Below are 17785 nucleotides of genomic sequence, written 5' to 3'. Positions count from 1 at the left end.
GTCTAATAAGTGCTTTTAATATTCAGTATTTGTATTTCCATATGCCAGGTTTCTATAAATGCTTGTCTTACATCAGGGTCTGATACGGCTTTGTTCACAGCTGACATTTTTTGTACAAAAAAAAAAAAAATTCAGTGAAGGCTTCGCCAGACCTTATATAGTCTTTGTAAACAAGGTGAACCTTTTCTGAGGTCCTCAAATTTGCCCCAAGCTCCTAACATTGCTAATCAACATTGTTCTGTAGTAGCATCATCAAACTGAATCTGTTCCTTTATATCAGAGTCAGCAAGTGGTCCTTGACTAGCCTCCTTCCCCTCGCTGTATTTCACTGTTCAGTATTTACAGCTTCTTCCCTCTACTACATCAGCCATTGCAATTGTGGGCTGGCCTCTAGTGCAACTGTCACCAGTTCCTTCCGGTCTTGGGGAATAATTCTTTTTTGAGTAGGCCAGTTTTTACAATTGCTTTCATATAAGGTGAGGACATCCCCTATGAAATTGCAGCCTCTTTAAAACACTCTAGATCTATCATTTCTAGAGGTCACCATCCTATATCACAACCTTGTTCCACCCCATTAGAAAGCATATCCTAGCAGGCATACTGGGAGATGGTGGTGATTAGGTAACCTACACCCCCACCTCTGGTGGTACAGCTAGCTCAAGATTAACCCTTTCCCTCAAAATGGGCTATTTCAGCAGACTGTTCCGCCTTTTCTGCCTCTCTCTGACCTGACCACCCTCTTGCACAGCTTCTCACCCTCTTTCCTCCTATGAGAAACTCCTGCCTGTTTGCAGTCACCCAGACTGAGGTTTTGCTGTTGTTCTCCCTCTTCCAGTGTTTCTTGCTTCCCAAATGCTTCAACTTCCATCCACAACTTTCCCAGCATCCCTGCCAATTCTACAGCCCTTTCAGAAAAGAGCAGAGAACCTTTTTGTCTTCCCATTTCTGCCTTTTTTGTTGTTGTTGTTATTTGGGTCCCTCATATCTACCCACAATTTTTGCAAATGCTCAGTCATTCTCCCAATCTTCTTTGAGACAGAATAAAGGTAGGAAAGAAGAAAAGAAGAAATTTCCCGTGGGAGCAGACCATGGAATTTTCCAATGACAGCTGCCAAAATGTTTTGCTGTTATCTTGAAACAAAGATCCATCCCTTCATCCACTACTGTGTCCTCTAAAGTATTTGAAATCAAATTTCCCATTCTGATTGGTCCCAGTTATAAGCACCAATTATAGCCGGTGTTTGCTACTTTGGGGATTCTTATTTCTTCCACCCTTCTCCATCCCACTTTTCTTCCCTTATACCACCCCTAAAACTAAACAGGAGAGAAAGAAATGATAAAGGAGAAAGGAAGCAATTTTTATTAGACTACTTCCTGCTGACTAGGGGTATCAGGTTCCTTAGGGCAAGTCTGATCTTTGCCATCAGGATATGTAATTTCTACTTCTCATTTCTTTCTGCGGTACTACTTAAAAACTGACAAACTGCAACCAACACCAACCAGCCACTCACACTGCCTCTTAGAGCCCTAGCATTTATATAAACTCTGAAAAGTCCCCAGAACTCCAAACATCACACAATTCCATAAATTATCTGCTCCTGGCGAAAATCATACCTCTGATGGAGCAAGAGGCAAATCATACACAGCTTCTATGAACAATCTGAAGCAGTCCCATATTCCCACACCTGGATTTAAAACAAAAACCTATTCACTTAACATTTCTGTTTTTTAAAGAACCCAAAATTACAAACTTCTCACTACATTCAGATTATTTTAGGAAAAGAATCCATAAAGGGAGAGATGGTTGTTTGGTTGGGGCTTTATTGTTGTCTTGAGGGTTTGTTTGATTTTTATGACACAGGATCTCTCTACATAGCTATGCCATCCTGGACCTCACTATGTGGTCCAAGCTGGCCTTGAATTCAGAAATCCACCTGTGTCTCCAAGTGAGGGATTCTAGGCATGCACCTCTATATCCAGCTGAGATGTTTGTAAAATGACCTATCTTATAATCAGAGAGTGAAAGGATAATGGAGGATCTTGACCCAGCTCACAGGTCAATCAACGGGGTCTGCAAGGGAGAGAGTGAGGATGGAGGGGCAAGAGACACGAAGAATGGAGACAAGACAGTCTGCCTGATCAAGTCTATTGAAAGGCAACTATGGATATGTAAGCACAAGCTGGGGAGTGCAACTGGAGACACTTAACCACAAGTTTAGGATGTGTCTGAGAAAAACAGGATGTTATCAGAGTGTGTTCAGCTGTGGTGGGCTGCTTGTATAAACATCATGCTAGGAAAACAAGTCTCTCATCAGGGTGGAAAAGTACCAACCTGTAAGTAAACAGCCTGAGATGGCTGCAGAGATGATAGCAGCTTTCTGCTAAGAGTCAGCAGTCCTCTTAACAGGATCTAAATAGGAACCATCATTATTTTGATGAACAGAGACATTTCTTGAAATATTACAATGTATTAATTGGTAAATCATTTATGTTCTGAATATTTTCATTTTGTTTGCTTTAATTTCATCGTTAATAAATTTTACCTGTGTGTATATAACTATCCTCTGGTGTGCATGTTCCAGTCAGATGACAACTTACAGGTGTCTACTACCTATTTACTCTTTTATTCAAATTATTGTGTTCCTCTATCCTTGGATGACAATTTGTATACATTTTGAAAAGAAGGCAATATTTTAAAGATGAAACAGCTCCACTAATCTTACATAAGCACCAATGAGATGTCTCAGTAGGAAAATGTGTTTGATATGTAAGTCTTTACTGCACTTATTAGATTCATGGAGTTTCTTTCCAGTAGAAATTCTTTCATAACCTTAAAGAAACCAGTAACACGCAGAGGCAGTATCACATTGATTACATTTGTCAGGTTTCTCTCCAATTTATATCTTTAATGTATCTGAAGTTTACACTAACGTGCTTTACTGAATCAATTGTATCCATAGGGGTTCTCTTCAGAATGACATTTTTTGTGATTATGAAGTCTACTCGAATATGCGAATGATTTACCACAATGATTATTCATAGTTTTTCTCCAGAATGATTTCTTTCATGTCTATACAGATTACTGCAATATGCAAAGGCTTTACTACATTGACTACATTTATATGGCTTCTCTCCGGTATGAGTTCTCCTGTGTATTTGAAGACTATTTTGACTTGTAAAGGGTTTCCCACATTGACTACACTCATAAAGTTTCTTCCCAGTATGATTCCTTTCATGTATTTGAAGACGCCTGAGACATGCAAAGGCTTTAGCACACTGATTACATTTATAAGGTTTCTCAATAGCATGACGTTTTTCATGATTTCGAAGACTACTACCACTTGCATAGGCTTTACCACATTGATTGCACACATAAGGTTTCTCTCCAGTATGAATTCTTTCATGTATTTGAAGAAAACTGCGACTTGCAAAAGCTTTACCACACTGATTACATTCATAAGGTTTCTCTCCACTGTGAGTTCTTTTATGCCTTTGAAGACTACTGCGACATACAAAGGTCTTACTGCATTGATTACACTCATAAGGTTTCTCTCCACTGTGACTTCTTTCATGAATTTGAAGACTACTGGACCGTGTAAAGGCTTTACCACATTGAGTACATTTGTGCAATTTCTCTCCAGCATGATATTTTTCATGTATATAAAGGTTCCTGTGATTTGCAAAGGCTTTACCACAAAGAGTACATTTATGTGGTTTATCAAGAGTATGATATTCTTCATGATTTCGAAGATTTCTACAACGGGCAAAGGTTTTACCACACTGATTACACATATAGGGTTTCTTTCCAGTATGAATTATTTCATGCCTGTGAAGACTACTGCTACAAACAAAGGCTTTACCACAGTGATTACATTCATAAGGTTTCTCTCCAGTATGACCTCTTTCATGCATTTGAAGACTACTACGCCGTGTAAAGGTTTTACCACAGTGGTTACATCTATAAGGTTTCTTTCCAGTGTGAATGTTTTCATGTATTTGAAGATAACTGAAACACGCAAAGGCTTTTCCACACTCACTGCACCCATAGGGTTTCTCTCCTGTGTGAGTTCTTTTGTGTGTTTGAAGATTACCTTTACTTGCAAAGGCTTTCCCACACTCACTGCACCCATAGGGTTTCTCTCCAGTGTGAGTTCTTTCATGTATTTGAAGAGCACTGGGACTTGGAAAGGCTTTACCACACTGATTACATTCATAGGGTTTTTCTACAGTATGATTTTTTTCATGTTTTTGAAGACTACGGAAATTTGCAAAGGCTTTACTGCACTGATTGCATTCATAGGGTTTCTCTTCAGTATGGATCCTTTCATATGTTTGAAGAAAACGCTTATGTGCAAAGGTACATTGCTTCTTGCTGTGTCCCCTATGTTCGCAAGGCTTGTATCTGCAATTATAGATGTTATACCTATTAAAGGAGAAATAACAAACAAAAGGTTTTCAAATATTCATATAGTTTGAGTTCTTGTTCCCCACAGATATGTGCTATAAGGATTAAGGTTTCTCCATGACATCAGCCTTCTTGCCTCCCATAAACTGTTCTTCTCACTAAACTTTGGAGCGACTATTTGTTTATAAAAGTTCTCGGACATTCACGGGTCCCCAATCAATGTGCATGCTTTTTGTTAAAATTGAATAGGATGAAACTAAATGGGTTGACAGTTCTACAACACATCTCACAGGCCTATGACTAAACTATTATCATGTGTTAAGGTATGATTTCTGTGTTTATTGTAAGTTTGCCTTGCAGACACAGGTTAGCTACCTGAAACTGAAGTACACAGCCTTGTGAGAATTTAATCCTCATTAATATACATAAAGCTGTGCTTATTCCCACTACTGCTTCTCTTTACAACTTCAGGGCACATTAAAACTTCCTCAGTGATGCACCTCTATCAGCTTGCACATGAAATTTACCTTCCACGTCCTCCGGAACTGTGACAGTGTTCTTCAATGTTGTCATCTTCCAATTTGTAACCTAAAATATAGTACCAGAAAATTTATGATATATTATTGGATAGTATGCAGTTTTAAGTTAGTATCTTTGGTAAACCCGAGAATCATGTCTCAATAGTCACCACATTCTTCCTCTGTCACAAGAGAAATCACAGAAGTGCACCAATAACCAAGAAACATTGTCCCCTTGTTTAGAAAGTGAAGGAAAACTCATATTCTTACCTATAGCAGTGAGGTTCCTGCATGTCTCCAGCATCACATCTTTGTAGAGACTCTTCTGGGATGGATCCAGCAAAGCCCACTCTTCATGAGTGAATTTCACATACACATCCTCATAGGTCACCGCATCCTAAAATAGCCCATACGTATACATAATAAAAATAGTGAGACTGGCTGCACTGTAAATGTACATTCCACTGAGAATATATTTATATAATTCTGGGTGCTCCACACATTTATTCCAGATCACAGAATTTCAAATGAAGTCTCCAAGTGCTTTTAGAAGGAAACAGAAAAGGAGGATCACATCTCTCATTTCTGGGCCCACTGAATTCCACACGGCATTGCAAGAGAGATGACTATTAACAGACGATACAGAGAGACACTCAAACAGATCAGCACTATTGAGTATACATTAGCAAAATTGTATCAAAATCCCTAACTTCAAAAAAGGATAGACAAAATGTTTAATATGCTCAGTAGATACTGGCCATTAAACCTGTCTGAGATCTGCTGAGTATGGCATTTAAGAAGTTTAAAACTATCATGACAGAGACTCTTAGGTCCTAGCAATGACCCTCAAGGTCTCCAAAAAGACAACTGACACAGCAACAAAGGACTCCACCTGGATTGTGGTAACATTAACTGGTAATGGCCATGCATCATCTGCAGGGTACGCATTTGATTGCTTCGCTGATGGGCCGTTTCTGTGGCAAGGCCCATGGAAAACGCTTCCCACTTGGCAAGGACATGTGGTGAATTTTGATGGCCCACTGCTTATTACCTAGGTCATATATGCTACAAGGTCTCTTTGCTTTTGCTATGCTGTTTATACTCATAGCAATATTTAGTTTCACTTTGTGGGTCATGGACAAAGCCAAGATTATGCAGACTGAAAGCCCTGTGGATGATTCTATGTTTTTCTAAATACTCATTCTAGAGGCAAAACCCTCCTCTCCTCTCTCTATCACGCTTCTACTTGTGACCATTAATCCTGAGTATTTTGGGACATATAATTGTGTCACTAGAGATACTGCTACAGTCACACTGAGGAAGTCTGTGGCAACCCCAGGCTTGTGAAGAAGAGTATGTCCTGCTTGCATAACTGTTCTGAGGAAGATATGTCTGAACAAGAGACTTAAAATGGGTAAGCTGTCTGGTCAACTGAGACTTAAAAGATAAGGAAGCTCTGTCTGATCAATAGAAAATTAAAATATGATTCCCGGAAAGATTGATAGTATCAGAAATTGATAGGTGCACATGAGGGAAGAAGGTGACTTAGTAAAATGAGCACATCTTTGTCTTCAGTTTAAAAAGTATTTTGACAGAGGGGTGGTATCTGATGACTGGACTTATAATCAGGAGTGTTTAATCTGTCTATCACCTTGCATAACTGTGTAATGGCATTTGCTACCAGCTTGGTTTGTGCTCATATCCACAGGTCATGCCTGGCTAGACATTTATTTTTGGCTTTCTGAAATTGTGCTTTGTAGTGCAAAATAAGATTAGGGGTGTGTGACTGACCCAGTGGGAGGAGGAAGAAAAACTATTGGGGGCCTTTACAATGATGGGACTTTTATAATGCTGATATTATGATCTCTTTAAATTAAAGTAACCAATAATATCACTACTCAGGCAAGCAGGATTGGGATTGTATAAATAAAGATGGCTCAGGGCCACTTGCTTAAACAGGCGGTCACTGTTTTCACTTTCCCTGACACCACACATCCATCCTCAGGTTCCAGAACCCCTCTAGTGCTGGATTCCAGCAACTAACCACTGGGCAAGACTGCTTCGGGGCCAGACTGCCCCAATGCCTTGCCTGCTGCTAGGGCCTAGCCTGAACTGTGGATAAGCAGGATGCTAGGGTGTTGACTGCCCCACTTTACCTAGACAAGATAAAGTCAATCCCTCCCATATTCCTCCTACACAGGAATGTCTCTGATGCTGATACCTCTGCCCCCATCACCATGGAAACCACAGGAGCCTAGAATGGCTGTCTACATAATGAACTATGGACCAGCCTTGATCATTTCAGTTGACACATAGCCCATTTAGATTATAATTTGTCCTTCTGAAGTCTCTGACCACATTGATACTAAGCTATCTATAGTTTTGTCACTTAGACAACAGCAATCATCTTCTTCCCCCAAGCCACCTTGTTAGTCCATTAGTTAGTTCTTTAGTTAAATAAAGCTGCCGTGTACCTTGTTAAGGAAAGGAAACCAAGTTTACATTGTTAACAGGCTTCATGTTAAAAGATAAACAGGTTTATAACCTTTTACTAAAAGAACATAATTTACGTTTTTTTCGCCAAGATGGCGCCGAAAGCGAAGAAGGAAGCTCCTGCCCCTCCCAAAGCCGAAGCCAAAGCGAAGGCCTTGAAAGCTAAGAAGGCGGTGCTGAAATGCATCCACAGCCACAAAAAGAAGATCCGAACGTCACCCACCTTCCAGCGGCCCAAGACCCTGCAGCTCTGGAGGCAGCCAAAATATCCTCGGAAGAGTGCGCCCAGGAGAAACAAGCTTGACCACTATGCTATCATCAAGTTCCCACTGACCACTGAGTCAGCCATGAAGAAAATAGAGGACAACAACACTCTTGTGTTCATTGTGGATGTCAAGGCCAACAAGCATCAGATCAAACAGGCTGTCAAGAAACTCTATGACATTGATGTGGCCAAAGTCTATACCCTGATAAGGCCCAACAGAGAGAAGAAGGCGTATGTTCGCTTGGCTCCTGATTATGATGCCCTAGATGTTGCCAACAAGATTGGGATCATCTAAACTGAGTCCAGATGGCTAATTCTAAATATATACTTTTTTTTCACCATAAAAAAAAAAGAACATAATTACGATGACAGTTAATAATAACTACTATGTCTCTGATAAATGATTAAAATTAAAAACATGTTCAAAACCAACACAAGGTCTAAGGATATAAAAACTTAAGTTCTAAGGATCAAAAAATGATTTAAAATATATAGAAACTTTTAAAAAAAAAGTTCAGATTTCTTTCCCTTCTGTGCTGTTATCACTCTGAGATTTCAGAAGTTGAAGACTTGATGAAGCACTGACTCTTTATTACTCAGTCACAAGCTCAGGATAAAGGGAAAACTTCTGGTTTCTTTGGAAAGTTAGTTAGATCAAATGATGTTTTGATGGAGCCAACAGGTAAAAGGAGCCTTGCTAAAGCAGACACACGAAAGAATATTTTCCTGAAGCAGATACAAGTGAAAGAATGTTTTGATACAGCAAACGTGAAAGGACGCTTGACAAAGTAATATAAATACGATGCCACAGAGAGTGGGAGGCGAGCGCCGAGCATTGGTTTGGTATGCTTCACTATGCTGCCATTGAGAGAAACTCACCCAAGACCTACTCATGAGGTTCCTTCAGCAATATGCCACTTCCACGACCTCATCTCAGGCCAGCTGGAGCCTAACAGTTCTTTCAGGATTGAACGACAGCTGCTGGTTCATTCCTGGTGTTGGCCTGCCAAAAGGACTGGTCTGTAGCTGTCAGTTAGTGTGTGCTGTCTGCAGGTGCTGAGTTGTATTTGGTGTTTGCTATGAGACTGAATTACTGCCAAAAAGATCAAAGAACTACTGCTGAACAGGTTCACTTCCCTCATATCCTAATAACTTCTCTCTTCCTCTACTTCTGCTGGGTGGTGGGCTAGAGTTTGAACCCTTATTAAAAGTAGGTTGTGAAAAATTTAGGTCTAAGAGATTTTGAGTTTTCTTTGTCATCTAGATGTAACTTAAAAATGCTTTTCATCACGCTAAATTATCTCTGTCCAAACAATATACCTTGCTCTCTAGAAACAAAAATCATGCCTTTTAAATCTAAAACTACAGTTTTTGTTAAGACTCAAAGACATGAGTCTACTCCTATTATCTTACAGACACCAGTTAACTGCTTTGTCTACTATGTAGATTTCAATACAATGATAATGCTAATATATATCCTTTTGTAAACTAAAAAATCATGTAAGCTTCAGGCAATCAAAAAGGTGTTACAACCTGGATCCACCTGTCCCTGGTCAAATGGACTCCAGGTAAGTACAGTCTAAGTTTCTGTATCTCTCCATTCCTGAAAACGGGATTTCCCCCAGCTCTTGGGGTTGCTCCCCTTTGTAGCCAGACTTTGACTATGTTGTAGGTTTTTCTTAGTTCCACCCTTCTCCATTCCTTTTCTTCAATACTTTCAACCCATTAACACTAGATGGAAGATCTTCACCGTCAGGATAACTAATTTATTCTTGTTTCTTCCCTGCCCGTGAATAGTTAACAAATTACAACCAGCAGCAACCAACAACCTACCACCTCTTGGGGACCCAGCATTTACATACATACCCTTTGAAATGTCTCCAGAATTCCAAACATCACACAAAACTATCTGCAAAAACTCTGTCACTGGCAAAATCACACTTCTGCTGGAGCAAGAGGCAAATCATACTCAGCTACTGTGGACAATCTGAAGCAGCCCCATATGCCATACCTGGGGCTAAATGAAAACACTTCCCATAATATTTCTTCTTTTTTTTTTTTAAACCAAAATTCTCACTACACTCCTTCACCAGTTATGAGGAAATGTAAACTTCTCTCATTAGTCTATATTTGTCTCAGCAGATTCCCACATGGTTGGCAGACATCGTGCAGGGAGCACCTTTGGACTGCAACCTGCTAAGCTCTGGACATCCTGAAAGCTGATGTAAACTATTCCAGCTGATCTAACTTCAGATCAGATGCTTCGGAAATGCCACACTGCCCAGCCTTTTACTAGCACTTCAGCCTTCGTGGACCCTGACAACTTAAACCCCAATTTCAGCTCCAAGTACTTACAGAAGAGCGTGTAGGGCTAGGGAGCTGTGGGACCAGAGGAGCTGGGCAGGAGCAAAAATAGGGTCAAAGCAAGTTCAGCCCCAAAAATCTTGTTCTGTAATTGGCAGCAGTAGGATCACTCCCCAACTGCTCCAGGACTGCATGTCCCAATACACGTAGTTCTATGCCCTCACCTTTGCCCCACCAGAGGTCACGTAGCTCAGTACCCAGGATAAATTTCCTCTCCCATTCTATAGTTATATTGCAGGAAATATTTTAAAAAGAACATCAAGTTCCCGTGCTTCGCCCAGCTACTCTCAGCCCCTGCAGACTCCCAGGGCAGTTCTTATCTCGTGGAGACTCTCTGACTCAGAACTCCAAAATCTCTCCACCCAGCTCCCTAAGTTCCCACTGGCGGGTCACTACCACACCAGCCCCATGCTTCAAAACCCTCAAGACCTTTGTGGTGCACACCAGACTGAAAGATTAGAACTACTAACAAGTAGAAGTGGGGAATGAAAAAGTAAAACGTAAAAACAAAATTCTAGGCCTTTAGGCCAGGCATGGGAATGTGGCCTTTGCGACTCAATGCTCCAAGGTATGCTAATCATAAAACAGATAGCGACATTCCTCTACCCACCCGCTTCCTGGGTTCAAAGAGTGTTCATTCAAAGAAAGTCACCCTGACCATTACAGGAACCTGCAATGCAAATATGCAATTGTTAGGGGCTCTTAGAAACTGTCTTGAGAGTTAACAATTACCAGGTATTCCTTGTGACACTTGTGACTTTGCCCTTCCTTGTGACTCTTAACTGGTATCTTTGGTATTTTTTTTCCAACAACGCCCTCCCCACTTCCTTGAGTTGTGGTTTCTTCCTTTAAATACCCCCTTATCCAGCTACTCGGGGCGCCGCGGTCCTCTACCCCTGCGTGGTGTAGGACCGTGGACCCGAGAGCGCTCTCGAATAAAAATCCTCTTGCAGTTTGCAGCAAGACCGTTTCTTGTGAGTGATTTTGGGGTGTCGCCTCTCCTGAGTCAGAACGTGGGGGAGTCCTCACGTTGTGGATCTTTCAAGACAAAGCCACGCTTTGCCACTGTACCTTTCTCTCTTGAACCTGAGAATGCCATGTGAAGTGTAAAGAAAAACACAACACAAACTAACTTCAGAAACAATGGTAACTCAACCACTGGGCACAACTAAAATCCTAATCTTGTAAGCCTTATTAAATCTAAATCCAAGCCAGGCGGTGGTGGCGCATGCCTTTAATCCCAGCACTTGGGAGGCCGAGGCAGGCGGATTCCTGAGTTCGAGGCCAGCCTGGTCTACAAAGTGAGTTCCAGGACAGCCACGGCTACACAGAGAAACTCTGTCTTGAAAAACCAAAAAAAAAAAAAAAAAAAAAAAAAAAAATCTAAATCCTCCGATGATGTTGAATCCTGATGGATCCAGGATCCACCATTGAAACCGGCAGACACTAGTAATTATATCTTGTCCTCACACCCCACCGAAAAGGACCCACCCCCTCTCCTGCGTCCTCTCTTCCCCTAGCCAACCTGAAAGGCCTGCCTACTCACCCAGTAGTTGGCTCCTTTATTCATTAGGGGATGGTTCACAAGAAGTCACTGGAGTCCTTTGCAGACCCTCCCAGGAAAGCAGAATTAGCGTCAAAATCCAAGCAACCCCAGGGCTATCCACCACATGGTTCTGTCCAGCGGTGCCTGGAATTGCTCCTGATGCAAATGACTCTTCCCAGGCATCCTGTCCCCAGCCAACAATATATATTCGCCCTTATAGCCCATAGTCACCCCACAAATGTTTAAATAGCTGTTGTTCCTGAATTAAGTGAGATGTTTCACTAAAGCCTGACTCCCAAGAGTCTTTCTCATCACACTTACTGGCCGCCTGAGTCTCTTCATGTCCACTTGTTTGGTGTTCACTTCCTTTGCACCCAAGCCAGGATCCACCAGTTGTGATCACGGGCTGAACACTCTGAATTGGGCAAGGAGGCAGACACTGAACAACAGCTAGTGCTGCCATGCGGGGCTCCCACGGAGACCACCAGGATCAGCAGGAGGAGAGGGACCAATCCTCCCCAGAGGACACAGTTGGCCCAATTCAATCTTGCCTCGGCGTTATGAGAGATAGCATTCTGTTTTCCTACTCTCTCTTACACTGGTTTACGCTGTCACATGGAACCGGATACAGTAAAAGGGCAACGGACATCTTCTGATCAAGGATACACTTTGGCATTGGCAGAAGTCCACCAACCTTTCTGCCTGAACCCCAACAGCTCACTTAGACATCAGCAATAACCTCCTATCTTTTTCTCCTTAAGAAAGAAAGAAAGAGAGAGAGAGAGAAAGGAAGGAAGGAAGGAAGGAAGGAAGGAAGGAAGGAAGGAAGGAAGGAAGGAAGGAAGGAAGGAAGAAAGGAAGAAAAAAAAAAAAGAAGTTATCCATGTCTGCTTGGGTTGCTTTGGATAGCTGGACTCTAACACTGGCTATCTTCAAATGTATGCCCAACCTAAAGACTGCAAGGGATGTAAAACTCTGGCCAAAATTCAACACAGCACAGTAAAACTGTAACTCAAATTCGAGTCATCAGTCTCCTGATGAACCTCCAGAAATTCAGTGCAACAGGCAGCAGGGGGAGAGACACTGGATCTGCTGTTCTCATTACAATGAGAACTATGCAATTTCGGCTTATTTAAAATACACGACAATTTTATGAGGCTATGAATTCCTTTGATAAAACCCACCAAGTATGAGTTGCTGTGACTCCCAGAGCTGTGTCCTGGCCCAGGGTGGCACTAAACTACGTGGGAAGGGCACTATTACATCAATCCTTAAACAAGAGAATACACGATACTTCTGGCCACAGGCCAGTCTGCTCTACCCTATGTCAGGTTGACCAAATCCAACCAGCATACCTCTGAGACATCTCCCAACCTCCAACCACATATTTAATCAAGACTTCATTCTCTTAATGAAGAATCTCACAGGATTTCAGCCTGTGAATGTGCACACACATGTAAAATTTTGAAAATATGTCACATTTAAGACTGGAGAGATGGTTCAGCAGTTAAGACTACTTATTGCTCTTACAGATGACCTGGGTTTGTTTACCAGCACTAACATGGTGGCACAGAATTATCCCCAGATCGTGGTGGAGGACATCTAATGGCCTCTTCTGTCTTCTATGGGCCGCAAACACCCAAGTGATGAACATACATATGTGAAAGCAAAACACAGGCACATGTAAAAAGTTTAGTAAATAAAGAAGACAGATCACCACAACATTTATATGTCACAATTGATACGTTGGCCAGAAATACACAGAAATGGGACAAATATCTGTAGCCAAATCTATAACTGTAATTAAAAGAATCAAGGAACTCAATCAAAGAAGAGAATTGCAAGACAAGATTGTACACAGGAAGTCTCAATATTATTTCAGTACAGAATCTGAGCTATAGATTCAACAAACGTCCAGTAAAAGAGTCTAGCGATTTCTGCAATGAGCGACAGAAAGCCGATGACAAAAGGTCAACATGAATGAAAACATGAGCACACAAGGCTGAATAAACAGCACGGTGACACCGTCTAACTTCTAAATTACCCTACACCTGCGATAATGACTGTGCTGTTTGAGACAAACAGAACATGAGAGAACACTTAGGACAAAAACACAATTACTATTCGGTCGATTTTGTCAACTTATGCAGGGAATCACAGTGAGTCTGGCCTTACTAACACACGTGACTGGTCCACCGTGGCATCTACATGCGAATGTGTTAATGACACAGGCTTTACACTGCGCACAGTTAACTGCGATGGATGCTACACCCGAATGTCAAGTGCCCGGTGCAGAACTTTAGAGGACACAGAGAAACTAGAGCTCTGCCTGTCAGAAAATCTGCTTTTCCTGACGAAGAAAGCTACGCGTGCGTGACCACTTCCCAAGCACCGACTCCCTTGTCCCATGCTCTGCGCAGGTTCAGCCAGGGGAACCGAGTCAGAGAGAGGTCCCGCTTCTGCCTGGAGGTGCAGAGACCTCGGGAACCAACGCGATCACACCGGACGCCGCCGGTTCCCGCACCCCCGGGCAACCCACACGGGCTCCCGCGGATCCTCCCCGCGTGGGAACGGCGGCCCCGCTCACCATGGCGCGGATCCCCAGCTCGCCCGCTTTCCTCACAGCTCCTAGTAGCCGGTCACAGCGCAAAGCACGGGACACACTAGAGCTTCCCTCAGACTCGCAGTCAAACCTGAGAATGGCGGGCCGGAAATTCCCGCCTCCACTGAAGTGCGCCTCGAGGCTCTGATTGGCTAATGAGGCCTGAGTTACAGGAGCATCTTAGGGACAGAGGGACTCTTAGGGACTCAGCACATTGGTTCTCAACCCTTGGCTCCACCCCAGGCACAGACCGTAAAACTTGCACCCACCCGTAGGGTAAAGTCGTCCTTGCACTTTTCCTGCACACAGTAGGCACTTCTTCGGGTAGGCATAGGGTGTCTAGTACACAGAGATCGTTACTCTATGTGCACTGTGTGGTCCCTCTGCTCACAGCTGAACCACCCAATCACAGAATCAAATACTCTAAAGGTCTTCTCTGCTCAATCTGAAGTGGCCCTGGCACTGTTTGCAAAATTTTTTAAATATTTACTCATTACTGTTACTCTATGTGAGCCACAGCTTTCGTGTGGATATCAGAGGTCAAATTGTGGGTGTAGGTCTTTTCCTTCCACCGTAGGTTCTAGGGGCTGCACTCCATTCGGTCATCAGTCTTGCATTCCAAGTGGTTTTGCCCACTGAACCATCTCACCCGGCTGTCCCCAGCGCTTCATCGCCTTGTCTGCTTTCATTTCCTCACAGACGCTACCTATCAGCTGAAGTTATCGTATTGCTCTAACTTTTAAAAATCTATCCTCTCTCCCCAGACTCCTAGGAGGGCAGAGACATACATGTGCCCATTCGGGTCAAATTTAAGCCACCCAATTGATATTCACCAGGCATCCTCAATTTCATTAAGGCACAGTTAAGATTTCTCACATCTCTTTCAGCTGTACACTGTTGGCCAAATATTAACGCTTTCCCAGCCTTCTTTGGTGGCAATGGCCTTTCATGCCACCTTTTGGGAGGTGGAAGCAGGGCATCAAAAGTTTAAACCAGCTTGGTCTGAGACCCAAAACATCCAAAACTAAAGTCCCCAAACGGGAGGTTCCAGGGTGATGATCTGGGATGGAAAGATGACCAAAAAGAAAATAGAAAAGGTTGGCATTGGCAGCTGGTGGTTGCGCATGCCTTTAATCCCAGCACCCAGGGACAGAGGTGGTGGATCTCCATGTGTTTGAGGTCAGCCTGATATACAGAATAAGCTCCAAGACAGCCAGGGCTACACAGAGAAACCTATATAAAAACAAAACTAGTGTATGGGGGAGGAAGGAAGAAAGACTGGCTTCAATAGATCTTGCATAAGCTGATCACACCGGAGCTTGTCAGACGGCTGTCCAGGAATCCAGTCATTTAAGGAGAATTGTGAATGCCCATAAGAACACTCCAAGAAACAAGACAAGAATCTTTCGGCTTCAGTGAATTCATGCTCCTCCCAGCGTTATTCGATAGGAGTGAAATTACCTGAGATTACTCCACTATTGCTTGCTGCTGTTATTCGGAGAAATGTTTATGCCTCTAAGGAAAAACATGATCCTTCTTTTCTTTTCTCCTTCTTCATATTATTCATATTATTTTTATTATTCTTATTCTTTGGTTTTTGAGGGAGTGATTTGGCTTGGCTTAGTCTTTTGTTTGGTTTTGTCGTTTGAGATGGGGTTCTATTGTGTAGCCCTGGCTGTCCTCATGCAACCTTTCTTAAACCTCAGAATATAAATCATTCCGGGCTTTGAATAAAGATGCCTATTGCATGAGATTTTAGTCTGCCTCGATTATCAACTCCATTGTCCCAGACCCCACCACCTCTAGAGTGATCACTGGGTTCCACCACTCATCAACCCCTACCTCCTCCCTGGGGGTTCTAAGTGGGGTCTCCTCCCCTGAATTACAACTCTATTCCCTGGTTTCTTTAAATATTGCATTGCACTCATATTTATTGTCATAATTGTGTTATGGATCCAAAAGATTAAAGTGTTCTCAGTCCCCCTACCCAACCCCTGCTCTCAACCAGTGTCCCACACTGGTTGTGCCTCTCTCTCTCTTCTCTCTCTCTCTCTTCTCTCTCTCTCTCTCACACACACACACACAATGGGTGGAGGCTGTAATGTAGGTGGCATATCAGGAGTCATCACATATCAGATGAGAAGTGATGGGAATCAGAAGATGAAAGTCTATGGAGCCATGGGGTTATGGTTCAACTCGGCACCTGCTGGGAGCCTGCCCTACTACCAGTTGGTAGGGCAGTGACTGGTTAAGTGTCAGCGATTTTTGGGTGGCAAAAGTTGGTTTTGCAAAAGTAAAAGTTGATTACTATTAATAGCATTTACCTTTCTTGACTCTGTGTTATTCTGAGACCAGAAACCTCAGGCTTATGATGATTACCACCCCGTTGTTAAACAGTGGGGGATTAATAAAGAAGTTTTTTCTTTTCCTGCAGTCTATCAAAACAGCCCTGGGGCCCAAGGCTGGAAGTTTGTTAACTACTTGTCAACTAGAGAAAGTTACTTTCCCAGAAAGGGCTCACTTTGAAAATAGACTGGAATCTTTGTTTCTAAGAGAAAGAAAAGGGGGAGCTACTCCACTGCTGTGCATAATTCTTATATCTTTTCAGGATACGTGGTCAAACGTATTCTAGCATCTTTTAAAAGAAAAAAGTTCAATAGTATGTCTTCAAGGTTAAGGATGGATAACTAGAAAAAAAAAGCAAAGTTTGTCAATTTAGATAAACAGATGGTCCCTCGGACACTTCAGAGACATGAAGAATATGGCCTTTAAAATGTTTAATAAAAAGCTTTTCAGGACAGATATGTCAGCTCCCAAGAGCACCCCTGTAGTGGCTATTTCTGGTTGTCAACTTGACAATATTTGGAATGAGCTACAATCCGAAATTGGAAGGCTCACCAGTGACCCTTATCTGGAGGCTTGGAGATCCTTATCTGGATCTTGGTTTGAAGATCAGAAGATTGAATCTCCGAGTTTAAGGAACACACCTTTAATCTGGGCTACGCCTTTCATCTGGGATTAAAGGTGTGGTGGAACACACCTTTAATCTGGGCTACACCTTCTGCTGGAGACAATATAAGGACATTGGAAGAAGGGAGTCTAGCTCTTGCTCTTGCTCCTTCGCCTGCTTGCCGTGTGAGACTGAGTAACTGCTAGATCCTTGGACTTCCATTCACAGCTGCGACTGAACAATTGTAAGGAATTGGGCTGCCGACTGTAAGTCATCAATAAATTCCTTTACTATCTAGAGACTATCCATAAGTTCTGTGACTCTAGAGAACCCTGACTAATACAACCCCTAATCTCCTCCTCTGAAGAGGACAGGCACAGAAGAACCTCCATCTGAAGTTTGCTTCAAACATGTTAAAGCTGCCCACTGGACTACAGACTGCCCATTGCCTCACTGGAAAAATGACTGCCTTGCTTTGTATAGACAAAGATAGACAGTTTTCCCAAGTTTCTACTTCATAGAAAAGTCTGTCAGGGCTTGGCAGGTGAATACTGATGCCCCACTGATGAAAGAGGAAGCTGGGGAATAAGCAGCTGGTCTAAGTCGTTAGAAGCCGTTTGGTCTGCATGCCCTGCTTATTCA

At 42.6% G+C, this 17785-nt stretch overlaps 1 protein-coding gene and 1 pseudogene across 1 annotated transcript; one reads left to right on the top strand and one right to left on the bottom strand.

Annotated features, from left to right (window-relative positions):
* Positions 1-1337: 1337 nt before the first annotated feature.
* Gm51792 (predicted gene, 51792) lies at positions 1338-14525 on the bottom strand. Its single transcript, XM_030245427.1, has 5 exons — positions 14463-14525; positions 14179-14355; positions 5194-5320; positions 4933-4993; positions 1338-4423 (listed from the first exon to the last, which is right to left on the bottom strand). The coding sequence occupies exons 1-5, from the start codon at positions 14523-14525 to the stop codon at positions 3037-3039; spliced, it is 1815 nt and encodes a 604-aa protein (XP_030101287.1). The 3' UTR covers positions 1338-3036.
* On the top strand, positions 7483-8014 carry Gm8112 (annotated as a pseudogene).
* Positions 14526-17785: the final 3260 nt, after the last annotated feature.

The sequence above is a fragment of the Mus musculus genome, chromosome 10 (genome assembly GCF_000001635.26).
Source record: "Mus musculus strain C57BL/6J chromosome 10, GRCm38.p6 C57BL/6J".
NCBI lineage: Eukaryota > Metazoa > Chordata > Mammalia > Rodentia > Muridae > Mus > Mus musculus.
The sequence above is the reverse complement of the archived record's forward strand: the minus strand, read 5'-3'. Positions and strand labels throughout refer to the sequence as shown.